Consider the following 26,581-nt stretch of genomic DNA (forward strand, 5'->3'; position numbering starts at 1 on the left):
CTGGGCACAGTTAGCTAGATCACCTCCTGACAGCCGCCATCTTGAACGCCACGTGGGAGCTTCTTTAGACCCAACGAGGCCTACTCACAGTAGTTGGCCTGACCTAGGCCGCATCTCGGGTGTGTCTCTCTGTTATCACACATCACCTTCTGCAATACAATACAAATTGTGTAGCCACCAATTGAGCCTGATCCTTCCTTGCCAGAACCTTTTTTTCCTTTCAGGTCCTCTGTACCCTCATTGGGGCTTTTCTTTTTTGCTGATGCACATTGACTGGCCACCTAAGGCCTCCGGGCGGAGCCCAGAGTGGGTCCCCAACTGTGCCTTTGGCATCTGACTCAATTACCGTGACCAAAGCCTAGATAGAATTTTTTTCTGGTCAGGTGGTCAGGGGAGCAGTCTTGTTACTTGTTCCAATTTCGCTTCTGCCAACTGCTTGCCTGCCAGAGCTTCGTCTCAGTTTCCCTGAGGCTGCTCAATCAGGATGGAGGACTCAACAATGCTCAACCCATGAGCAACGCCTCCCCATCCTCTAGTTACGGCTGACACAAATCCTCTGAACAGGAGGCGGCAGGCAAGCCCAAATCTAAAGCTAAGACCACTCTCAAGAAGCCTTCCAAGTTGGCGGAAAAGCAAGCCAGCCATAGGCACCAGGCTCTGGAGAAGGAGTTCTCCAGAGTGCAGAGACAGGCCGGATTAGAGACGGATCAAATGGCGGTTCCTGAATTTGACCTTCCTTTAGGCCCTTCAACCTTGGCCCAAGGTGTGTGGTCTCTCACAGGGACACCTGCCACATTCAGCTCCCCTTCTGTATTGGCTCAACAGGCAACAACTGCCTCAGGCTCAGCCCCAGGGACCACCTTTACTCCTACAGCCGCAGGACTCAGAGGTCCAGACATCAGAGACATTTTCTCTGACGGCCGTCTTGAGGCCTTAGTATCCAAAGTTGTGGACTGCGCCCTAGCGGAAAGGTCCTTTCATCCATCTGGACAAGGGGCTTCCACATTGGCCATGCCACCTTATGTTCCCTCCATGGGGTTTCCTATTCTTCAGGAACCCACATCTCCTGCACACTCCTCCATGAGCGGATACTCATCTCCGCAAGGCGAGGAGCAGCCGGACTTTAATTTATCAGGGGAGGAGGAACTTCCACCTGGACCGTCCCCATCGGGAGGCCTGTTCAACCCAGCCCTATTTCTTCCCCTACTTCACAAAGCTACTTCAACGGCAAACATAGGGTCCGATCAGTTCCCCCAGCTGCAGGCAACTTCGGACTCCAGTCCAAATCCGATATTTTTTGAGACGGTGGCAGCCCAACATCACGTTCTATGTCCCTCTATTTTTCTCAAGAGGTTCAAAAAACAATGGGCCTCCCCTGCCTCCTTCCATTCCATAAGCGGGTCTGACAAAAAGATTTTCAGCACCTCCACAGACCTCACTGATGCCCTGGAGGTCCCCAAGGTTGATGAAGCCTGGATCCCTCTGGTTTCCCAGACTGCGGTCGCTGGAGACGTGTCGGAGGCGCTTAAAACAGACGACAGAAAATGGGATCAGACTTCCGGAAGACCCATCAATCAGCAGCATGGGCAATCAAAACGGCCACTTGTGCGTCCTTCTTTGTGCATACCACACTTTTATGGCTGCATCAGCTTCAGGCCAGGGTCCCTGCTGAGGACATTCGGACCCATCAGGACCTAAGCAAAATGGTGGCGGCCACTGAGTATGCTGCGGACGCAACGCTTTAGTCGGCCAACTTTGCTTCTAGGTCTCTAGCATCCAACATTACAGCCAGGAGGATGCTTTGGCTGAAACACTGGCAGGCCGACGCCAAAGCCAAATGGTGTCTCGTGACTGCTCCCTATCTGGGCAATAATCTTTTGGGGAGGCCCTGGCCCCATACCTTGTGGAGAACAAGGAGAAGAGGAAGGTCATGGCCCACTTGAGCAGGTCATGGTCCTGCTCCCTATTTCCACAGGCAGTCCTTTCGGCCAGCGGCAGGCCCATCAGTCACTCAGCCTTCCCGCTCATACACATCCAGACAGGAATAGGCCATATGACCGTCCATATGACAGGCCGGGCTTTCGGTCCAGACAACTGAGTCAATCTAAGCAGCATTTCGAGGGGCAGGACACCCCTACAGGAGGTCCAAGTGACTTTTACACTTCACTTCCCATCGGGGGAAGGCTGGCCTACTTCTCCCATCAGTGGGAACTCACTTCCACGGACACCTGGGTCTTACAAACCATCCAGTTTGGTCTGTCCCTAGAATTTCTGGCCAAGCCCCCGGACCGATTCATTACCTGTCCTGTTTCCCAGGATCCACTCAAACAAGGACTCATGCAGGAGGCCGTTCAACATCTTCTAGAGATTCAGGCCATAGAACCGATACCGCTGGACCACAAGGGGGGGATTCTACTCCATCCTCTTTGTGGTCCCCAGGGCCTCAGGGGGATGGAGAGCGATTTTGGACCTCAAGGGTCTAAACTATTACATCACTTACAAAAAGTTCAAGATGCAATCACTCCAGTCCATTCTGGGGGGTATCAGACAAGGAGACTTCCTGGCGTCAATAGACCTCATGGAAGCGTACCTCCACATCCCTATCCATCCAGCTCACTGGCGGTTCCTTGGGTTCTGTTACAGGGGCAGTCGTTTCCAGTACAGTAAAGGCCTTTCCTTTCAGCCTTTCCTTTGCACCCAGGGTGTTCACCAAGATCCTGGCCGTACTAGCCGCCCACTTGAGGAAGGTACCAATATGCGTCCAGTGTTACCTGGACGACATCCTGATTCAAGCGTCATCCGTCCAGGCAGCTCAGGTGGCCCTGGAACTCACCATTCAGCATGGTTTCTTGGTCAATTTTCAAAAAAGCCAGACAGTTCCCTTATCCTGGCTTCTGCACCTGGGAGCCGTCATAGACACCACAAACTGCATGGTCCATCTCTTCCAGGAGCGATTGGTCAGCATCAGGGATCTGGCTCGTCGGGTGTACAGGTTCCGTACCGTTCCACTGGTCTTACTCTCCCAATTGTTGGGAAAGATGGTCTCCTGCATAGCCATAGTTCCCTGGGCCAGGCTTCACTTGCGGGACCTCCAATGGTTCCTCTTACCATTTCAGCGGGTGAATGCCAGAGCATCCAACCGTCAGGTCAGGCTCTCGGTTCACATACTCAGGTCTCTGCACTGGTGGTTCTCACAAGCGGTGACCAAGGGATCACCCTTCAAGGAATCGGACCGCATCATCATTACGATGGACGCCAGTCTATTCGGTTGGGGAGCCCATCTACAGTCTCAGTTTGCGCAGGGCCACTGGTCCCGCGCAGACTTGAGACACAATATCAATTGGCTGGAGCTCAGGGCCATCCACTTAGCTCTTCGCCAATTCAGCTACTGGATCAGGGGCCGTCACGTTCTGATCCTCACGGATAACGTGGCGTCCAAGGCACATGTCAATCGTCAGGGAGGCACCAGATCCAAGTCCCTTATGTCCGAGACACAGCTCCTGGGTTCCTGTGCAGAGTCCAACCTGGCCTCTCTCAGAGCCAAACACATCTCGGGGGTTGAGAACCAACAGGCAGACTTTTTGAGTCGCTCTACGGTGGACCCCTCAGAGTGGGGGTTACATCTGGATCTGTTCTCCGAGATCTCCCACAGTTTCAGACATCCGATCCTCGACCTGTTTGCGTCGTCAACCAATGCCCAACTCCCCAGGTACTACTCCCGCTATTTTCTTCCAGGGGCTGAGGGGACGGACGCCTTGCGGACCCCGTGGCCACAAGGTCTCCTCTATGCCTTCCCTCCCCTCCCACTCATACTAGCAACCATCCACAAGCTACTCCAGGAGCAGGCAGAAGTGGCCCCGTACTGGCCACAGAGGCCCTGGTTTGCCGACTTGATGAATCTTTCCCAGTCCCCTCCGTGGAAGATTCCTCTACATCGCGTGTCCTTACACCAGGGGACCGTTCAACACCCGGACCCTCAATAGTTACAGTTGACTGTCTGGCGCTTGAGCGTAGCATGACACAAGAATTATCCCCCCCCCGCGCAATTACCATGATTCAGGCCTCTCATCGCCCGGCGACCAATCGCATCTATGATTCTACTTGGAAAATTTTTTGCCATTGGTGTAGAAGGCGTCAACTGGATGTTTATAAATTGACCGTCCCTCAGATCGTAGATTATCTTCTGGATGGTCTGGACAGAAGCCTGGCCCCTGCGACTATTCGTAGACAGGTGGCGGCCCTGTCAACATTACTCACTTGTGCGGATTCAGTTCTCTTAGCTCATCACCCTAGGATACGCACCTTCATCAAGGGTGCATGGAACAGTAGGCCTCCCGTGGTACACAGGTACCCCTCTTGGGAGTTGCCTCGCATGCTTCGCGCTCTAACAAAACCGCCCTTTGAGCCCATAGCTACTATTCCGTTGCGGAACTTGTCTCTTAAAGTTGTGTTCTTAATCGCCATCACGTCGGCCAGACGTATCTCCGAGCTGCCTGCTCTATCGGTCAGGAATGACCTTTGTATCTTCCACAGCGACCGGGTGGTCCTTCGGTTGGACCCCGCTTTCATGCCCAAGGTCAACTTGCTCTTCCATAGGGCACAGGAAGTCATTTTACCAAATTTTTGCCCCAATCCTTCCCATGACTTGGAGCGGCAGTGGCATACACTGGACGTCCACAGGGCACTGCGGCTTTACAGGAAGCGCACAGAGCCTTTTCGTAGATCTGAGGCCCTATTTATCTCCTTCCGTCTGGCTTCTCTGGGACAGAAGGTTTCTGCTGGCACTATTGGCAGGTGGATCAGGGCCTGTATCGCGGCCGTCCTCTTCCCTGCCGGCTCCAAGTCATCTTACTGCCCATTCCACTCGCAGTGCTGCGACCTCTGCCATCGAGGAGATTTGCAGGGCTGCGACATGGTCCTTGCCCTCTATGTTTGTACGCCATTACAGGATTGACCACTTCGCTTCTGCAGACGCCTCCTTTGGTCGGAGGGTCCTTCAGCAGGTGGTCTCCGGGGACACTGTTCCAGCCGTATTTGTTTCCCACCCATCAGGACAGTGAGGCTTTGGTATGTCCCATTGGTGGATTCTCCATCTCCTGTACTGGAGAAGGGGTGTCGTCTTACCTGAACGCCTTTTCTCAGTACGGAGATGGAGAATCCACACCCACCCTTTAGGTCAGTTAGGCTGAATTTAAGGGATTGAGAGCCAACACCTCGTCCACCTTCAGCCACTTCGCCCTCGTTAAGACTGGATCTCCTAGCAAGAGGGGGCGTGTCAAGTTTGGCTATTTGGTCTCAACAGCAGGCAAACAGAGAAAACCCATTGGTGGATTCTCCATCTCCATACTGAGAAAAGGCGTTCATGTTAGACAACACCCCTTCATAAAGGTCAGATTGGTTGGTTCAACATTTATTGTGTTCTAGACTTGCAGGGAAGACTACACAGTTAGAGAAAAATGAGCTGACTAGTCAATCCAAATAGGTAAAAACCCCTCAGATGGATTTTTTATCTAAAAGGAGGAGAATATTCAGGGCTAGCTGAAAAAGCTAGGTAAGAAAGGAAACCCCAACCCAATGAAATCCAAGGAGGAGAATAGGGAATTATAGAACAGGTAAGGGATGAGTAAAGAAGAGTAGATGCACATCAGTTAGTTTGTTCTTTAGAGCCTATGATTTGAGCTGTGAGGCTTTTATTAGATATTGTACTTACCTGGGAAGTATCTGACTGAAGGGATAGTGACTGAAATCAATTTCTCTAAAATAATTTTTTCCCTTTCTTTTGCACCTTTTTCTATAAGCCTTGTTCTAATTTTAATTAACACACTTATTTTGTGGGAAGCCTTTAGAACAGTGTTTCCCAAACTTGACAATTTTAAGGCATGTGGACTTCAACTCCCAGAATTCCACAGCCAGCGTTGCTGGCTGTGGAATTCTGGGAGTTGAAGTCCTCATGCCTTAAAATTGTCAAGTTTGGGAAACACTGCTTTAGAAATTTATTGTCAACGATGGCATGTAATTGCATTTAATAAAAATAAAAGTAGATATTCCCTCTTTTTAGCTTAACATAATGTCAACATTATTGAGGAGCTTTTGTCTGTTGGACTAGAGAATTATTTCATTCTGTTACGATCATCACTGAATGAATATTATATAAAGAAATATCTCAGTCGGTAATTATTTCTGCATGAGATGTTCTCATGACTAAAGAATCTGAATCGGTACATGGGAAATTGTTACTTTATGGTATTATGAAATATTATGAAAAGGTACAGGTAGGAGGTTTTTAATACTAAGAAGAGAGAACATCTATAGCTCAGGGTTGAACTGAGAAGTCCTTGGTGCTTCTAAGGTTGGTTGTTTTTTGGCAGACATTTTGTTACCCAGGCAAGTAACAGCTTCAGTGTTAGAAGTGGCTGTTGTTTACTGTTTGATTGTTTGTCTGAGTTGGTAGTCCCTTGCTTGGAGAATTGTTTACTGCTTGATTGTTGGTCTGCTATTAATCTTGGTGTTAATCCCTGCTTATCTGAGTGTTCATTGCTGGTGAGGAGGTGTTTTGATCTTTTGTTTCCTTTTTAGCTTTCTGATTGTCTTTTTTATTGATATGTAAATATTGCTTATCTCTATGTTCCTGTTGATGTCTGATTTGCCTCAGTGCCAGGCTTCCAGGAATTCTGTAGCATTTTTTTGGATGGGGGCTTTGGTTGGTCTACAATGCTCACAGTTTCCCAGTTGAAACTATGCTTAAGTCTGTCCATATGTTGTGCAATTAAGGAGTTTTCATCATGTCCTCTGACTATTAGTTGGTGTGTGTGGATGCACTCTGCTAGTCTTCTGCCTGTCTGTCCTACATAGTGGCTATTACAGTCCATATACCGTAGATTGTAGATGACTCCTGTTCTTCTGGGCTACAGAGAGTTTTTTTATTTATTTAAGACGTTTTGGAGGGTTTTAGTTGGTTGGTGTGTTACTATGATGCCAAGTGGTTGCAATAGTCTGTTGGTGATGTATAGCAGTGTTATTTTTTTCATAGCTTATGTTGGTTGTGCTGTAGAGGGTTAAGTGGTTAGGTGCTTTTTGATAATTTTGCATGGGTTTCCATTTTGTTGCAAGATGTATAAGTGTTCTGTTTCCTTTTCCTAATGTACAGGGTTGCTGCAGAGTGTTTGTGATAATCTAAATAGTGTTCTTACACAGTTTATCTTGTGGGAGAAGAGATTATTGTTCAACTTAGTAGATGTAATATACACACCAGTAATGCATGTTGAAGGAGTATCACCTTGGAATTGTCTACTATAAATTTGAAGATGTACTTGTGAGTTAGGTTATCTACAAATTGTCCAGTAAGGTTGAATTCAAGTAATTCATCTTCTGTTTTAGATGTTACATAGTTAAGTATTTTTGTTAATTGATTAGAACAATACTTTCTGACTGCTAATTGGTTCCATGGAGCTTCTGAACAAATTTGCAATGACAAAGTGCAAATATATAGTTATTTAGGAAAATGTTTGAATATAAAATGCAATTAATAAAGTTGAAAGAGTGATTCTTTTTGTTTTGGACTGCTTTTTCTTGTATAGGTGTCCAGGACTCAGCTTTTACATCTCCCCAATCATACCCATTTACAATGCTGTGGTCTTCCTTTTTGTGCTGGCCAACTTCAGTATGGCCACTTTCATGGATCCTGGCATATTCCCTAGAGGTAAGCATTACTCCAGTTTCTTGCAAATCATAAATCTAAATATGGTGATTATAATATCGTTATTTCAATTTTTCATCTGTGGGGTGTTATCTTTTTTTATATTTATATAAGATCTTTTTTTATCACAATACATGTAGTCTTCAACTTACAGACATTCATTTAGTAATTGTTACAAGTTATAACAGCACTGAAAAAGTGACTTACAACTGTTCCTCACGAATGTTGTGGCGTCCCCACATCACATGATCAAAATTTGGGTGCTTGGCAACCGGCATGCATTTACAATGGTTGCCATGTCCCAGGGTCACATGATCACCATTTGTGACCTTCCCAACTAACTTCTGACTAGCAAGAGGGGGAAGCTAGATTCACTTAATGACCACACAATTTACTTTATAACTGCCATTATTCACTAACAAACGTGGTAAAAGGCTCATAAAATAGCGGGCAGTTCACCTAATAACTGCCTTGCTTAGCAACGGAAATTCTGTTCCATCATCGTAAGTTGATGACTACCTGTAAAAAATTAAATATTTGCCTTTCTACTATAGGTCCAAGAATGAATATTGAGAATATTAAATACTTGGTCAGTGTTATTGGACACTGTGACTATGTTTGCCTAAGGTAGTAAATTGGAATGTCCTCAGTTTTAGCAGTGAACACATAGCATTGCTCCCTTCCTTTATTGCCTGGTTTCTTTTGCCAGGGAGTCTGTCTTACAGGCTTGGCTGTGATTATTGGTGTATTGCTTACATTATATAATCCATGTTGTTTTGACTGGTTCGGTCAACAGCTAGTAAAATTAGTCTTTGATGTACGACCACAACATTTCCATTGCTAAGGAAGGCAGTTGTTAAGTGAGTTGCGCTCCATTTTACAACCTTTTTGCCACAGCTGTTTAATGAATCATGGTTTCCACCATTGACTTCGCTGGTTAGAAGCTGGCTGGGAAGGTTGCAAATGTTGGTCGCATGACCCTGGGACAGTGCAGAGTCATAAATGCATGCCAGTTGCCAAGCGCCCAAATTTTGATCACGTGGCCATGGGGATGTGGCAATGGTCACAAGTGAGAGAACCAGTCATAAGTCATTTTTTAGCATTACAAATCTAGAAGGGGGAAATGTATTGATTCTGGGGGTTTTCTTCCTCTTCTATTGTGTTTGATGGCTTTCTTCTGCTTTAGCTGAAGAAGATGAGGATAAGGAGGATGACTTCCGAGCTCCCCTATACAAAACTGTGGAAATAAAGGGTATTCAAGTGCGTATGAAATGGTGTGCAACATGCAGATTCTACCGGCCCCCACGCTGCTCCCATTGTAGTGTCTGTGACAACTGTGTGGAGGTAAGATAAAATGAGAATAGAGCTCCACTAAAAAGATTCAGAATGCTTATTCTATGCGGGATGTTGTTTGGCATAATCTGGGCTGCTTTTAATCAATTCCAGAACTTGAGTATTGTCAGGTTTTATAATCTAATCTTGGGAAAGAAAAAGGGAAGGAGACGGGAATAAGGGACAGGACTTTCAGCTGTTCCTTTTTTTTAATGTCAGCTTTTTCCCTGAAATGGGAATTTAAGGTGATATGCATAAGCTTTTCAGATTCCTCCCATCCAGCGTTTGAACCGCCCCAGACCTGCATGGCTTCAATAGGATTGGTGTTTCACCTATTTTCAGATTGTACCAGAGTCACAGGATACATCTAACCAGTCATTGAATGCAGGTTTATTTTTCTTGTCTTCAGGCAATACCAATTCATACAGGCTACCACATATTAATTATCCAAACTGAACACCAAAGTTGTCAGATGCCACAATATGCTCCTTCTAAGATCCTGTTGCTACTCTAAAGGTAGCATTGAGAATTTGTGGACATTCCGTGTAGGGTTTAGACTGGCATGGCCAAAAGGGATTGTTTTAAAGGTGTACAGCAGGGTAGCTCTGAAGATTAAAAGCATCTTGAAAGGAAAGCTCTTCAGTTGCAAAAATCCGTTTGCCAAAATGGTGGGGAAGGACTTGCCAAAGCATATTGGAAATGCAGAGATGGAGAATGGGTTGCCTCAGCTGTAAACCTAGGGAGACGTCGATGTTTTCACTGGCTAATATGGGGATGGGAAGGGGAATGCAATTCTTAAAACCACATCTGAAAGAAGTTATTCATCTGCCAAGGAGGGAAGCATTCTAAGAGTCTTTGACAAAAAGTGGGGTTACTCTTCCCCGGTTGCTTCACCATAGACAATGTAGATAGAATGTTGTTATCCTTCAGAATTCCACTCTGGAGCTGAAGCAAAGAAAAATTATCTGAGATGAACCAAACTATTTGAATTTGATTTTCTCTGCTGAGCAATTCCAAGAGTAATGTTTGGGAACATGTTCAGCAACTTTGTTATTTCTGCTTGTGAGGCCTGGGAAATTGGCTAGATGTTACAAACTGTATACAGAGTGTTTGTAGTAGAATGCATATCCTGACATTCTTTATGTCAAAACTCATCTATACACGCACGAACACAGAGAATACATGAAAAGAGAGGAAAGGCATAAGGTCAATCAGATCAAAGGTCTACCAGTTCGTTGTGGCTATACCATTCTTATGGGAGTTACGTTTTACATTCTATCACGAATGAAAATAAATACTTGAATTGTAGTCAGATGTGCTGTAATTTAGAATAGTTTTATTAATGTTGTAAAATTATAGTCTGGCTTTCTAGAGGAATTATTTTCTTGACCTTTTTTTCTTTTATGAAAGGAATTTGACCATCACTGCCCATGGGTGAACAACTGCATAGGAAGACGCAATTACCGCTACTTCTTCCTGTTCCTGCTTTCACTTACAGTGCATATCATGGGCGTGTTTGGTTTTGGTTTACTGTATGTCTTATATCAAGTGGAGGAGCTCTCTGGAATCCGCATGGCTGTTACGTATCCTTTAATCTTTTCAGGAACAAGGAGCTCCCTGATAAAAATGAACCCTAGCTAGGAGTTGTTAGATCTCCTTAAGACAGTGCCCTCTGTCTGGTGGGAAACGAATCTTCACCTAAGAAATGAAGAGTGATCCTTGAGTATTGTTCCTTGACTTTGCTGCAGAATGGCGGTCATGTGTGTGGCTGGCTTGTTCTTTATTCCTGTAGCTGGCCTTACGGGATTCCATGTGGTACTGGTAGCCAGAGGACGCACTACCAATGAACAAGTAAGTATTTCCAATTTTGTTTTGTGGTTCATTTCACTGAATTTTGCCTAACCAGTTTTTGGTCTTTGCAGGTTACAGGCAAGTTCCGAGGTGGGGTAAACCCATTTACCAATGGCTGCTGTAAGAATGTCAGTCGTGTCCTTTGCAGCTCTCCAGCCCCCAGGTAAATTCTATTCCACCAAAGTAAGATGGAGAAGAAGAGAAATGAGAATTACTGTCTTCACTGTTAGTGTGAAAAATGAGAGGAAGTTTCTCACAGTTAACCGTATGAATGGTTCAGCAAGGAAATGCTGGGTTGGCAAAAGCAATTGCTAACAATCATTTCAGTTCTTAATCATAGAATGGGAACTGTAGAAGTCATCAAAGTAATTCCCTTCCTTGGTGCAGGATGTATTAGAGTATCTCCGACAGATTGACCATCCAGGCTTTATCTGAAGGACTCAACATTGCCTGTGGGAACATATTTCATTGGCTATAGCTTTTATACAGGCAGAAAGTTCGTCATGTTGTCTAGTTTGAACCTCCTTCCTTGTATTTTAAACCTGCAGGTAGTCCTTGAGTTACAATGGCAATTGAGATTGGAATTTCTGTCACTAAGTGATGTGGTCATAAAGGGCAACGTCATGTTACCGCATTACTTAGAGACAGCAATTTCTTCAGTCTCTGTTTTCATACCTAAGCGGGAATTGTGGATTCTTAGGCTATAGCCTCATCACAGCTTCTTGTTGGCTTCCAGCAACCAAAATTAGTGGGCAAACTGGCAGGATGTTGCAAGCCCCAGGTGTTGCAAGCAGGCCAGCAGGCAGGTACGTGGCTGCTGCCAGGGAAAGAGGGAGCACCCGGTTGTTCAAGTGGCTAGAAAGGCACAATCTCAGCAAGGTTTGGGAAGAGCACGCAAGGATATACGAGGGCACAGGGAAGTGTGGCACAAACACAGTAAGGCTCAGTGAGTGTGTGTGGGTAGTTGGAAGCCGTAAGTGCAGAAGGGCTGGGGGAGAGTTACCCAAGCAGCTTTCAATCTTCTCTGCCCACTTTCTCATTGACTTTGCTTATGGGAAACTGGCAAGGAAGGTTGCCATTTGCAATCATATGACCACAAGATGCTGTAAGCACCTAAGTGCTTGACCCTGAGAACCACTGGAACTTCAAGGACTGATTGTAATCACCACTCTTTTGAGTGCTGTTGTAACTTCAAACCATTGGTTTGAATGAGTGGTTGTTAACCAAGGACTAGCTGTACTGGTTCTCTGGTTTGTGGCAACAGAAGAAATCTGGCTTTCTTCTGTGTGACAACCCATCAGGTATTTGGAGACTAAAGTAACATCACATGCCTCCAACAGCTGCCTTTTAATAATCCTAGCTCCTTTAATATTCTTCATAGAGCTTTGTTTTCCACATCCTTCACAATATGGATGGGAGAGAACAAACTAATCTTGATTTTTAGCAAGACAAAGTTACTGTTTATCCAACGGGGTGCTCAGGCAAGACCGTTGTAGTTGAAAGAACTACTCCTGAAGGAACAGATCTGTGATTTCTGCCTGAAGAGTAGGTGGAGGCCAGGAGAGCATTTGACTAGCTTTAGCTGGTGCCATAGTTGCAGCATTAAGTGGAGCAAGAAGAGCTTAACTACAGGGATTCATGACATTGTCATCTCACTCACCCAAAGTACAGCACGGGTTGCTTTTAAAGTTACCACTTGAAAGCTTCAGTTGATTCAGCCTGTGCATAATCCAGCATTCCCTAATAGGAGCTTTGAGGACTACATGGGTTTTCTACTGGCTTCCAGTCTATGTCGATAGCATTTCCCTGACCTGCTAAGGTGCTAACTCTGTCAAGGAAGGATATGAGATTAGTCCAGAATGATCTGTTGTAACAAACCCATGCTGGCTTTGGTTAATTATTAACCTGCTCCCATACTCCCATACCATTCTCAAGCTTCTTGAGAAACTTGCCGTAGCATAGACGACAAACTTTATTTGTTTGTTTAATTTAAATTTAGTTGCCCCCTATGCTACCATAGGGCTACTCTAGGTGGCTTACAATAATAAAAAGGTACACAGAAGTAAAATTAATAGAACGTTAAACACTGACAAAGAAACAAAATGAGAATAATACATCAATATGATAAGCAAAAAATGGATGGTAGTGAGCAAGTGTGTGTGTGGGGGGGGGGAGTCTGCCCTCAATCTAGCAGCCACCTCCAACCTGGAATACCCCCATCTGGTCCCCAAGGCAACCAGCAGAGCTAAAATTGACAGGTTTGTTGTTTTGTGAGTCTGCTTCCTTCTTTTTTGAAATGGGGAATAACATTTGCTTTTTTCTGGAACTTCACTGGTCATCCAGGAGTTGAAAATGGTTTTGCAGTCATTGCACTACAGATAGTCCTTGACTTAACACCAGTTTGTTTAGTGACCATTTAAAGTTACAATGGCACTGAAAAATGTGACTTATGGCCATTTTCCACACTTGCGACTGCTGCAGCATCCCCGTGGTCATGTAATGAAAATTCAGACGCTTGGCAACTGGCATGTATATATGACAGTTGCAGTGTCCCAGGGTCATATGATCATCTTTTGTGACCTTTTGACAAGCAGAGTCAATGGGGAAGCCAGATTCACAGTTAACAGCTGTGTTACTAACTTAGCAACTGGGGCGATTCATTTAACAACCCTGGCAAGAAAGGTTGTAAAATGGGACCAAACTCACTTAACTGTCTCATTTAGCTACATAAATTTTGGACTCCATTGTGGTCATAAGTTGAGAACTACCTGTAATTTCTTTAATACCCTGGAATGTAATCCATCTGGCCTTGGAAGCTTAAATTCATTTAATTTTGTTAAGGTCTTCCTTACTCTCTCCTGCATTCTATCTTAAGCTGCAATTCTGCCATATCCACAGTGGCATAATAGCGGTTAGATATGGCTTAATTTCATTTCAGAAAGTAGACAGGTGAGGATTTTGTCACCAGCCTTTATTAGTGATTCATAACTTTCTCATTATATAGGCCTACACCTATTTCACTTTCATTTTATTTCTAAAACATATAAAAGGGTCCTTTTTGTTGTTTTGGGAATATCTTATCAATTCTCAGATCATTCTGAGCTTTAGCCTTCTGACAATGTTCCAACTTTCTAGAAATACAGAAGAGTAGAGAAGTAACCATGAAGAAGGAATCCTTGAATGGTTATGTAAATATCAGTTTAGTTCTGAAAGAAAGGAGGAAGCGAGAAAGTCACTCAAGATTGCTCCATCTTTATTCCCTTTGGTGTAATAAGGGGAAGAAAGAAAGTCTGGCAAGTTTTCAAGATTTTGTTGTTATTGTACCCTGCAACGATAAAATTCCAATAGTCCTTCTGGAGTCTTTTTGCCTGACCTGTACTATTCTGAAGGACTGACATGAAACTATATATATTCTTCTTTGGTAAAGTTTCCCTCCTTTCATTTCCTGAACATCTCCTTTTTTCTTGTCAGCACTTGAGAGCTCTGCATATATCCACCATATATCTTTAGAATCCTGTTTTTCTCTGCTGTTGTAGAGTTGGTTTGCAATTGTGCCCTCAATATCATATGTTGTAGAGCACGGCTGTCAAACGTGCCACGTCACGTGACGTGTTGCGACATATCACAGCTTTTTTTGCATTGCCAGAGCTGGGGTGGGTGTGGGCCGGCAGTTTGACACCCCTGTTGTACGGTTTCTCACCCTTCTGGTGTCATTTGTCTCCCATTCACCTTCCCTTAGAATTCATCAAAATTTGTTCTACTCAGGTGCAGGAGGCAGTCTGACTCTTGTTAGTTCTTTCTTTTCTGGTTATCACAAATACAGGGTAACATCTTTATTTTCCCAAGAGATGCCAGCTACCTTAATCTTTTCAACCAATTCTTCCTGTTGGTAATAATTAAATCCACAATAACAGACCAGCTTGCTCTTTCTTCCACTTTCTGACAAAGCTATCAGCGAGAGATAACAATAGTTTATTAGGCCTAATTGAAATCCCCTACTATCCCTGGGTGCAGAAAGGCCTCATTTATACCTTCTCCCTACCCAGGTGGTCTGTGAAAAACTCCCACAATGGTATCCATTTCCTTTCTCTTTTTATTGTTACCCAAGATATTTTTATAGGATTTCCATTCTCTGCTGAATTTTTGTTCAATGTATTTTTTTCTTCATGTACAGTGCAACGCCCTCACTCTTTCTATTCATTCTGTTTCTTTTCAATAAATTACACCTTTCTAATGTTGTGTATGAATAATGAGCTTTATCCCACCAAGTGTTAGCAACGCCTATCACATGTTTTCCTAAATTAGGAGAACTGATGTTTGACAGAGCAGCTGTGTTTTTCCTCTCCCTTGTAGATTGTAAAGGGTGTGTGCTGATCAGTATCTAAAGATGTAGGAGTATTAATTTGGTATAAAGGCTGACTGAGTGATCTCCTTTAAAGTGCCTGTGGCCTGTTTTCCAAATTAATAAATATAATTAAATTCTGACTTTGGTCATCTAAACTAAGATTTTCCTGGAGTAGAAGATGTATTGCTGCTCCAAACGTTCTACTTCTTTGGGGAAAAGGTCTTTCTGATTTATATTAAGTATTCCTACTTTAATTTTTTTTTCTTCCATTCAGTCCTATCCAATTCTCAGACTGTCTGGACAAGTCTCTGTAGTTTTCTTGGCAAGGGTTTTCAGAAGTGTTTGCCATTGCTTTTTAGGGCTGGGAGAAAATGACCAGCCCAAGATCACCAACCTAGCTTCATGCCTAAGATGGAACTAGAACTCCCAGTTTCTCACCTGATGCCTTAACCCAGTGGTGGCAAACCTATGGCACGGGTGCCAGAGGCGGCACTCAGAGCCCTCTGTGTGGGCACGTGTGCCATCGCCCCAGTCTTAGGCCTTCAGCTGGGTTTTATAAAACCTTTTCACTTTAGGCCTCCGCCGTCGTATGCAAAAAAAAAAAAAAAAGGGTTCAATCAATTTCAACTTCTCGTGGGAAAAAAAGATCTTGCAAAGTTGGAATTGATTGATTGATTGAACTTTTTAGTCCCATCCAGTCTGCGGTTACCACTGCAGCCACGCCCACCCGGCACTCAATGATGCATAAGTGGGTTTTGGGTTGCAGTTTGGGCACTCGGTCTCTAAAAGGTTCGCCATCACTGTCTTAACCACTGCATTAACTGGCTCTCACTTTAGATAATAAGGAACACTAAATAGCTCCAAATTAACAATATGTAACATTATTATTTTGTGCATGATTAAAGAGGAAGACTATGAGTTACCATATAGAGCCAAATTTCCTTTTCACCCTCTGTCACTATCTGAAATATATTAGGACAGTGCATATGTTTCTGTTGCTTAACTATGCAGCTGTATTTAGATTATTTTTCTGCACCCAACATATCTACTTTTGTAATGAATCAGAATCTACAGGTACTACATTTCTCTGCCTAGCATTACCAAAGTTCTGAGTATGCATTTCTTCACATTTATAAAATTATATTGAAATAAACTATTGTGCACAAAAGCAATTTGTTTCCATAAGATCAATAAAAAAGGAAGGAGTGATAAGAGGTTAGAATACAATTCCTATTTGTGTAATCCTGTTTTGTATGTTATTCTTTTATTGGAATTGCAAGGTAACTTTATAGAACAGCCATTTTATTTGTTACTTTCTTCATTACTTCTAGTTACTTAAATCATCCAGAACAACTAATAATACATTTAATAAATTATTATCATTTTTCTACGGCTTTAAAATAATATTATAGGTAGCCCTCAAGTTACCATAGCAGTTGTACTGAAATTTCTGTCACTAAGTGATACGGTCATAAAAGGCAATATCATGTGACCATATCACTTAGCCATGGCAATCTCTGCAGTCCTGTTGACATCATTAAACAAGGATCATAGGTCTTGTAAATGAATATCTTCTCACAGCTTGCTGCCAGCTTTGAACAATTAAGTCAGTGGGGAAGGCAAGAGGAAATTGTAAGTGCCAGGTGGCTGGCAAGCAGGCTGGCAGGTAGATAAGAGCTGCTATTGGGTGGAAGAGGGAGTGAGAGCTTTCTGCAGGTGTCTGGTGAGATGTGGTGTGTGCACAGCAGGGCTTGGGTAGCTGATGCCAAGTGTGAACCCATTCTCCCAAAGGAGCAGTTTTTGCCAGAAACTGTCAAAAAGCACTGGGGTGGGCATATTTTATGGTGGCTGTCATAACTTTGAATAGTTGTTAAATAACCGGTCACATCTTGAGGGCTAGTTCAATGTCTTCAAATTGCAAAATGTACGTATCTCAACTCTTACTCTGACATTACACTGCCTTGCTAAGCCAGGTAAATAAATAATTTACTATAAGCACTCTCTTACTATACTTTACTTAAGCCCTTTTCACTATTCACTAGGTATCTTGGGCGGCCAAAGGGAGAACAGACTTTAATAGTGAGGCCTCCATTCTTACGGCCAGAAATATCAGATGGACAGGTTGCTATGAAGATAATGGATAATGGTATCCAGGCTGAACTGAAGAGAACAAAGGTGAGGAGGACATGAAAGTGCTGCATAAGCAGCGACTCTCAAATTATTCTCGGGGTTTTGGCAGTGTGAGTAGGTATCAAATGATTACCTCAGGCATTGTTCCTTAGTAATATCACTCCTTGCTTCTGCTTCTCCAGGAATTGAACTTGAACTTACATTTCCCTCCTGTGTAACCAGCACAACATAAAAGTGGTGTCTTTGATCATTGAGTTTTTGCTTTTCACTTCTCATCCAGCAACTGAAACCATGTTCAGTTTACAAAAACATTTGTGGAAATGCTGGAGGAGTAATTGGTCATTTTAAGAGCAATCCACCTTTATCCAACCAAAGACAAGGTTCATAAGATGGATTCCTGCCATTCTTTCGATTGTACCAGTGTGCTTTGTTTTTTCTCTGCAGTCCAAAGGAAGCCTAGAAGTAACAGAGAGCCAGTCTGCTGATGCTGAACCACCACCGCCACCCAAACCAGACCTCAGCCGCTACACAGGTCTGAGGACACATTTAACCCTGGCCACCAATGAGGGTAAGAGGGATTTGCTTGAGAGACACAGTCAGTTATGGGCCTGTGTGATTGTCTGTATCAGGGAAATAATGTCTGTCTCTGCATCGCTGCAAAACCCAGTAGCAGTGCTTGTGGCTATTAAATTAAAATGTAATGCTTAGTTTTGAAGTAATTAGTAGGTCAGCTGATAATGCTGTTGAGGCAAGGTCTGATGAGACAAGATAACCTTTATTATCATTTTTCTGTACACACAATGGCACACATGAAAATGAAATTCTGATGGCCACTCTCAAAAGAAGAATACACCCACACACACACACATGCATACACATATGTGTGTTAAGATCTGTCCTCAAAGCTGTGACTGTTGCACCACCCTTGCAGTCACATGATTGCATTGCTGGGCACTTGTCAACCAGCTCACATTTATGACATGTTCAGGATCCCATGGTCACATTGCATTTTGTGACTTTTTTTTTTTTTACCATTTTCCATCGAAAACACCCATTGGGCGATCTGGATTCATACTTGCAACCTCATGATTCACTTAATAACCATGCGATTCATTTAGCAACTGTCGTAAAAACAGCTGTAAAATTAAGTGCGGTCATGTGGTGACTTGATTTATGACAAATAATTTACATTAGAGTACATTACTTTACATTACATAACTTAAAAAGAAAATTCCGGGCTCAGTTGTTGTAGTAAATCGAAGATATGATCTTTGTTGTTATTTGGGCTATATTATACATCTGTGTGTTTTAGAATAGATAAGAAAATATGTGTCGATGTGTTTGGCACTTTGTTTTGCAGGTTTTCATTTGAGTTCTTAGATCAGTGCTACGGCCTCCCATCCAGCAGTGCTGAAAACTGAGGTGGGGGAGAAGAGGGAGAGAGAGACAGAGACAGAGAGAAAATAATATTCAAGGACATAATAAATAACATATATTTCTAATACATTTCTTTCTCTCTCTCTCTCTCTCTCTCTCTCTCTCTCTCTCTCTCTCTCTCTCTCTCCCTCCCTCTCTCTCTCTCTCTCTCTCTCTCTCTCTCTCTCTCCTCTCTCTCTCTCTCTCTCTCTCTCTCTCTTTCTCTCTGTGTGTGTGTGTGTAAAACTTAATTATTATAGCAATACATAATACTTTGTTTTTTTCTGTTGTAATTTTTCAGTTTTCAAGCACTTTATGTGTATTTTTTTCCTTTCTTTGAAAATGTATTGCATTTGCATTATAATTACGATTTATGATGTGATCTCATAGAAAGGAAAACTTTCCTTTTCCACTGTTTTTATCTTCACCCTTTATGCATGTTTTATAGTTCTGGTTGATTCCTTAACCTTCAGGACAGACTACTGTAACTTGGTTCTCACAGTTGCGTCATCTGCTATCCATGGCACTTGAGGCCAGGACTCAAGGAGACTCCCAGGGCGACATTGAAGCATATTATCTATGACAGCCATCCTGTTTTTTCCCTTTCTCTTTACAGATAGCAGTTTGCTAAGTAAGGACAGCCCTCCTACTCCTACTATGTATAAGTATCGACCTGGCTACAGTAGCAGCAGTGCTTCAGCTGCAATGCCTCACTCCACCAGTGCCAAGGTAAATAAGCTTACTTAGCATGAAGAATAGACCACAGTAGACGAACAGACAGGGGGAGGTGCTGAAAGGGGAAGAATTTGGTTTGAGACAATAATGCCTTAATTGGACTGATGTACATTTTACTAAGGGAGGATTGGCAGACTTGTCAGATCTGCCTTTGTTTTTACTAGAACTCTGAGACCTACTAATTGGAGCAATGAAAAAATGATGGGCCAAGGAATCAAAATAGTTATCTGTTGAATAATATACGGGAGCATACTTTGCAAATATAAATATAATTCTTATTTCAGAACAGGACTGTTAATCTAACTATAACTGAGAAGTAGACTTGTTTAATCATTTGATTTAGAAGAACATTAATGAAATTTTTCCAGAGATTCTTTTGCTCATTGCTACTCTATAAAATACCTACTCTTATGTCAGAAATGCAGATAGTCCTCAACTTACGACAATTTATTTAATGACTGTTCAAAGTTACAATGGCCCTGAAAAGAGTGAGTTGTGACCATTGTTGACATTTATGACCGTTGCAGCATCCCCACAGTCATGTAATCAAAATTCAGACGCTTGGTCACCGACATTTATGACCGTTGCAGTGTCCTGGGATCATGTGATCACTTTTTGTGTTCATTTGAAAAGTAAAGTCAATGGGGAAGCTACTACCATCACTCCTTCCTATTTTTAGTTTGCAGTATCTTGTGTGAGACCCAAACTGGCCAAATTTGTTTTATAGATAAGTAACTTTAAGAGGGTTAATTGTATTAACATGTGCATAAAAAATAGCAGAAATATTGTGATACTGTTAAAAGCTGGTCTTTTTATAGTGAACTCCTGCAAGTCAAAAGGAAATTCTACTAAATTCTAGTAGTTTACTTCCAAGGAGGAGGAGGATGGATGTATGTGTGTGTGTGTGTGTGTGTGTATGCTCCTAGAAGCACGAAGCCGAAAGCACCAGCCTGAAGATGAATGAGACTTCGTCGAAACGTCGCCAAGACACTTCCAATTTGACGCGGGAGAAAACCCGAATAACCAAAGACCTATATACAAACACCTGCGAAAACCTCAGAAAAAAAAATATATATATATATATATATATATATATATATATATATATATATATATATATATATATATATATAATCACCTCAGGCTTCTAAATGAAAGTGGGACAGAAATCCAAATCCAAACAAATCTAACAAACTTTCAGCTGCTGTCAACCATAGAATTATTGCCAGCTCAGTTTTGAATGTATATTAACCATGATTGCATCAGAAGCCAAATTAGGCAGTCGGGCTGCAGCAGCCAGAGTGTATTATATTTTTCCATAGTTTTGCTCTCCTATTGTCCACTCATCCCTTTTCTTCCACCTTCTCCCCCACACAAGGGGTGATACAGGTAGGATGTCTCATTTTCAGACTAGCTATGTAAAGCTGGCAGCTCCTTTTATGAGTGTGCCTGAGAGAGAACATTTGAAATATTTTAAGGTTTTGTATGATTTATTATGTATTTAACAGTTTTTTAGTTTATTGTATTCTTGTTTCACATATAATTTTGATACCCTGTGAATTGATTAAATACTTATAACAAACTCAGCTTAGAAATATAACTGAACCCATCTCATCCAAGGCATTTATATCTGAGGTAGAATTTAAATATGTGTATTCTAGATCAAGGGTTTTCAACCGGTGGTACGGGTACCATCTCTGGTACATTGGCACCTGGCAGGTGGTACACGACCATCCTAGAAAAGTGGCAGCACCATACAAGCCTGAGCGAGAGACGACTGGAGCTGCAGGGCTGTCAGGGCTCAGCGGAAGCACCAAGATCAGCGCTTCTTCGGGACTGTCAGGGCTCAGTGGAAGCGCCAGGATCTGCACCAGGCTCCAGCTGGAGCTAGGCACCTCTGCTGAGCCAGAAGAAGCATCAATCAGCTGGAATGTTGCAGCATCTCCAGGGTCTTATGATTTACATTCAGATGCTTGGCAACTGATTCATATTTATGACGGTCACAGTGTCCCAGGGTCATGTGAAGTAACCAAAATCTGCTGCAACCATCCAGCAGACAGGGGGAATAAAAACCAAACACCCCCCACCCCATCCTCACTGCCAATCCTCAACAGAAATGCTCACAACAATGAAAACCTCAGACAGGAGGAAGAGCGCCGCCGGGTGGGCAGGCAGGTGTCTTGCTCGGCTGTGGCTTGGGGGACACTTTTTCCAGTGCCATTGTAACTTCGAACAGTCACTAAGCGAACTGTTGTAAGTCGAGGACTACCTGTACTTCATTGCTTTTTTCCTTTTTTGTGGGGGGTCATCAAGTTTTTGACACTTTGCTAGGCGACTGGTGGTACTAGGATGTTGCCATATCCTAAAAGTCGTACAATGAGTGAAAAGGTTGAAAAGCTGTTCTAGAGTCATATTCAGGATTCTGTGGCAATATGTTGACTTTCAGTAAGTGAATTATAAGGTGTAACTTGAGTAGCTTGCAAATTTTCAATTTCTATATTGAGAAATTTATTTTCCTTCTAATAGGCCTATAGGATGCCTTGAAGGAGCAGACGGCATACTTTATTTTTTATTTCTTATGCACAACTTAGGAAGCTATCAAGTGACTCCTGTATCTTTTACTCCCTATAACAGCTAAATCGAGGAGACAGTCTGAAGGAGCCCACATCTATTGTTGAAAGCAGCCGAAACCCCAGCTACCGTTCAGAACCAAGTCTGGAACCAGAAAGTTTCCGATCACCTACTTTTGGCAAGAGTTTCCATTTTGATCCTCTATCCAGTGGTTCCCGCTCCTCCAGCCTCAAGTCAGCTCAAGGCACAGGCTTTGAAATGGGCCATCTTCAGTCAATCCGCTCCGAAGGCACTACTTCCACATCTTACAAGAGCTTGGTGAACCAGACACGCAATGGGAGCTTGTCATACGACAGTCTTCTCACACCATCTGATAGCCCTGATTTTGAGTCAGTGCAGGCAAGTTCAGAGCCAGACCCGCTCATGGGATACACGTCTCCTTTTCTTTCAGCCCGTATTGCTCAGCAGCGGGAGGCTGACTTGCACAGTCGTTTTCCAAGCTCTGGTTCACCCAAACACCAGCAACCTTGTGATTCTTCACCCGTCCGCTATGACAATCTTTCGCGGCATATTGTGGCTTCCATGCAAGAACGGGAGAAGTTGCTGCAGCAGTCATCTATGCCGTCACCCCTGGCCAAAGAGGAAGATATAGGCCTAGGGGACTCTGGGATACAGTCCACACCGGGGTCCAGCAATGCCCCACGAACGAGTTCCTCTTCGGACGATTCAAAACGTTCACCTTTGGGCAAAAACCCACTCACTCGCCCAGTGGCACCTCGCTTTGGCAAACCAGAACCACCACATGCACTTAGAGTGCGCGTGCTGGCCTCACCAGACCAGCTTTCATCCTCCCACATGGGCAAATCTATGTCTTACAGCAGCCAAAAACAGTCGCCTCAGGCTGTCGTCCCAGAGACTGAGGAGGTGGCCTTGCAGCCTTTACTGGCACCAAAGTAAGTACAAGTGACACGTGTCTCATTCTTTAAGTGTTCCTTGACTTAGTGGAGGATGAACCACATTTAGATCTGCCCCATCAGTGCTCTGGCAAAGGATTCCAAGATAATTGTGATTCCTTCCAGCAACATCTGAAAGAAACAGCTGGCAGTGATCTACAAATAGTGTCTGCTCTCGTCTGTCCCTTCCTTCCCTCCTTTTTCCTTCCCATTCTCCAGTGTGTGAACCAATCCATTTCCTCACTCTTAGTTCTATAATGCAGGGTACATTGCATAGTGTCACATTCCTTTTTGTGAGCAGTGTGGTCTGTGAGATGGTCATTGGCTTTCATGTGAGATGCTTGAAACTTTATATTGCCTGCCTGATTACTACCTCATATATAAAAACACTGTGTGTGATATAATTCATATTCCTACTTTTCTGTGCTCCTCTTCCCTGTCTCTTGTGTATTCTTATGATACTTTTGAGGCCATATCAATAAGCAGGTGGAACAGATTATAAGAAGTAGTCCTTTTGATATACATGCCCTTTCCTGCAATCCTTTCTTGGTCTGTAGTACACTTTCGTTTATCCCTTCCATATAGTGCTGTATTTTGGCTAGATGTGGAATCTCTTCAAGTTCCCAGTGTGTAGAATCCTATTCCCTTCTGTGTTTAACTTCGTCGTCCTAAGACACTAAAATATTTGTATTGCCTTGTCAGTTTCTGTGGGCTGACAGTCCACTGCTGTTAGATTTCCCTTTGCATCCCAGGCAATGCCAATGTGTATTCCAAATTTTCCTTCCCTTAAGCTATCTGTGAGGCATCCTCCATTTCCATTGCCATTGAATGAGTGCTCACTTCCTGATGCCCTTGTATCCTTCCTTTTCCCAGAGACGAGGTGCAGATGAGACCCTCTTACAGCAAGTCTAATGGACAGCCCAGGACTCTGGGCTCAACCTCACCCACCCCTGGCCAGCCACCTCTCAACAGTCCCACTCGAGGAGGAGTCAAGAAAGTCTCTGGAGTGGGTGGGACCACATATGAGATTTCTGTATGAGGAGCTGATCTTCCCGCTATCTACTCCTCTTTGGCTGATTTCCAAACATCCTGTCCCTGGTGATCAGGAGACATGGATTTTGCTGGGCAAATGGTTGCTCCATCACATGCATGGACTTTTTAAAAATAAAGAAATAAATCCCGGTTTTGGTGGGTGGGGGAGAACAGAGAGGACAATTACCTTTTAAACTTAAAACTATTTGAGAGAGTTTCTAAACACTACAATGGGATCTCGGCCTTGCTCACCTCCACAGCCTGCACTCTTCCCTCTCAGTCACCAGGAGACTGCCGTTGGTAGCACTTTGCCGAGAGTGAAGGGAAGGACTTGGAAGAAAGTGCAGGCTGTAGCCTGTCTTGCTACCAACAGAACAGTTAATTGTGGACCTTGTGCAATCGCTCGCCTAGTGCGGTAGGGGTTGATCATTTTTAATTTTTTTTTTATTATTGCTACGGATTCTATATTTTTCCTCTTCTGATTTACTGGGTGTGTGTATATATAAATATCTATAAATATATAAATATAAAAAGAAAAAGAAATTATATCTACCCATAAGTAAGGGAGGTAAGCCTGGTCATACTTCATCAGCTGGGCCTGAGGAAACCCATGTGTAAACCATATTCAGAAGAATCTGGTGGGGTATAGCAGAATAGCCATTTGGTTTACTTTCAGTGAAAACCACTGCAAAACCACTACCCCTGATAAGGCTGAAGAAACGCCAGCATCACGTTTGATCTGGCCTGGTTATTTCTGCCTCTGGCCAAGCATGAGCACGAGGATTTATTCCAGGAGGGAGCATACAAAGGCACCCCTTCTATTATCTCTGGGTTTTGGTGTTGAAAATTTTCCCACAAATAGATATATATTTTTCCCTGAAAGTCTTGGAGGGTTTAGGAAAACGGGGGGAGTATTTGGGTTTACTTTTTCAATGTCCAGACAGATCTCTTTCAGAATGATTCCCAGAGAGAAAACGCTGTTCTCTGTAAACCAGGAAGCATGTGAAATACTCATTATGGATCATTACAGCCTTGGATTGAGGTGCTAAATGGAATGGATAGCAGTGGGCCCGAGTCCCTTGTGTGGAGATAGTATTTGCATTAGGTAACTCCTCCAAGTGGTTTCCTGTGTTTTTTTACCTTGCTTTTATGAAATGCTCCATATGAATTTCTTGTGATGTCACAGTTCTTTATTCCCAAACTGGGCAAGAGAAAGAAGAGAGAAAAAAAAACTAACCAAAAAGCAATATTTTTTCATAGGCCAAAAATCTCTCATCACGTGTAAAAGCCCATGGCAGTAGAAATCAGCAACCCAAGAATCCAACGGTCTAAGTCTCTACTGAATCTTTCTCTATGGCAATATCTAAACTGTGGCCTCTGTTAGGCCACACTTTTATTTTTATTATGACTAGCCATTTTAAATTGAGGAATAAAAGAATACAATGAGCCACTTCCTCTATTCTTGTGTATTTTTTTTATTTTGTTACCTGGAAGATATATGGGTCATCAATGTTGCTTGCAGTGGGCCCAGAATTGTTTAGCAGATCACTGGCTTCTGGAGTTTGGCCACTGTAATTGCAACCATCAGATGGTTTTCTTAAACAGGTAAGTGAGGATCATGCATTCTGATATTTACAACCCAAGAATTACACCATCATTTTTGAAGTAACCTGGGATTTATAACCTGGATTATAGATCTTGGTTCAAGTAATTTCTAATTGCCTCAGGAATCAGGTCCCTAATGGGTATTTTTCAGGTAATAAGTTTTGCCAGTTTAATGCTTCTAGTTTTGTTAAAACATTCATCCCTAGAGAGCATAGCAATTAATTATGATTAGGGATTTAGGTTGGGGGACGCAGCTGGGGTGCAAGACCACCCAGTCCCTATGCCTAAATATACCCTTCTAACTCCCAGTGAGGAAACTGTCAAGCACTAATCATGATGCTTCTCTAATTTATTATTAAATCTAGCTTCACTTCACTTCAGACTCTAGTACTATTTAGAGACTATTTCTGTTAGGAAAATACAGTGCTAAATTATATGTTGAAGAGGAACCTTGCTCAGGCAAGTAAGTTTTTGAGACTTTAGATTACATATGAGGTAATACCAAAGTATTGTGGCACACTAAAATAACAAAATCATTTGTGACATAAAGTTTTAGAAGACATTTTCAAATCCAAATCAAGTTGAGGATAAAACTAAGCAGTCCCAGTAGGAAAGGGAAAAGCAAAACAGACTGTGGAAGAATCCCCCAATCTATTTTTTGGTGCCAGTTAAAATTTTCTTGCTTAAGACCCACCTTTTTTCCAGGAATTCAAGGTGATATGCATGACATTCCTCTGAATCCACACCAGCAAATTTGTGAATGTTAGTTCCAAAGTAACCCACTGCAGCTCAGTGAATATGAATGCTATATGGAGTTGTCTGATCCTGTTGCAGCACTTTAACCACTAAAAAAGTAGTCCTCAACCAGTCCATAGTGTTCTGACTATCTTAGCTCATCCATTTGTGTTCTTATGA

General features: G+C 43.0%; 1 protein-coding gene across 2 annotated transcripts in view; it reads left to right on the plus strand.

Moving 5' to 3' along the window:
- Positions 1 to 25,511, plus strand: part of ZDHHC5 (zinc finger DHHC-type palmitoyltransferase 5) — a 76,602-nt gene extending 51,091 nt beyond the window's left edge. For both annotated transcript variants that reach the window (XM_039341212.1, XM_039341213.1), the window contains 10 exons: positions 7,578 to 7,699; positions 8,883 to 9,040; positions 10,439 to 10,611; positions 10,777 to 10,879; positions 10,951 to 11,042; positions 17,267 to 17,399; positions 17,799 to 17,922; positions 19,387 to 19,499; positions 22,140 to 23,029; positions 23,903 to 25,511. In XM_039341212.1, coding sequence (XP_039197146.1) covers positions 7,578 to 7,699; positions 8,883 to 9,040; positions 10,439 to 10,611; positions 10,777 to 10,879; positions 10,951 to 11,042; positions 17,267 to 17,399; positions 17,799 to 17,922; positions 19,387 to 19,499; positions 22,140 to 23,029; positions 23,903 to 24,068 — 2,074 coding nt within the window. In that variant the 3' untranslated portion in view covers positions 24,069 to 25,511. The remainder of the gene's footprint in view (positions 1 to 7,577; positions 7,700 to 8,882; positions 9,041 to 10,438; positions 10,612 to 10,776; positions 10,880 to 10,950; positions 11,043 to 17,266; positions 17,400 to 17,798; positions 17,923 to 19,386; positions 19,500 to 22,139; positions 23,030 to 23,902) is intronic.
- The last annotated feature ends 1,070 nt before the right edge of the window (positions 25,512 to 26,581 follow it).

This window comes from Crotalus tigris, unplaced genomic scaffold, assembly GCF_016545835.1.
Source record: "Crotalus tigris isolate CLP2741 ecotype Arizona unplaced genomic scaffold, ASM1654583v1 scf7180000017764.6130737, whole genome shotgun sequence".
NCBI classification, from domain to species: Eukaryota; Metazoa; Chordata; class Lepidosauria; order Squamata; family Viperidae; genus Crotalus; species Crotalus tigris.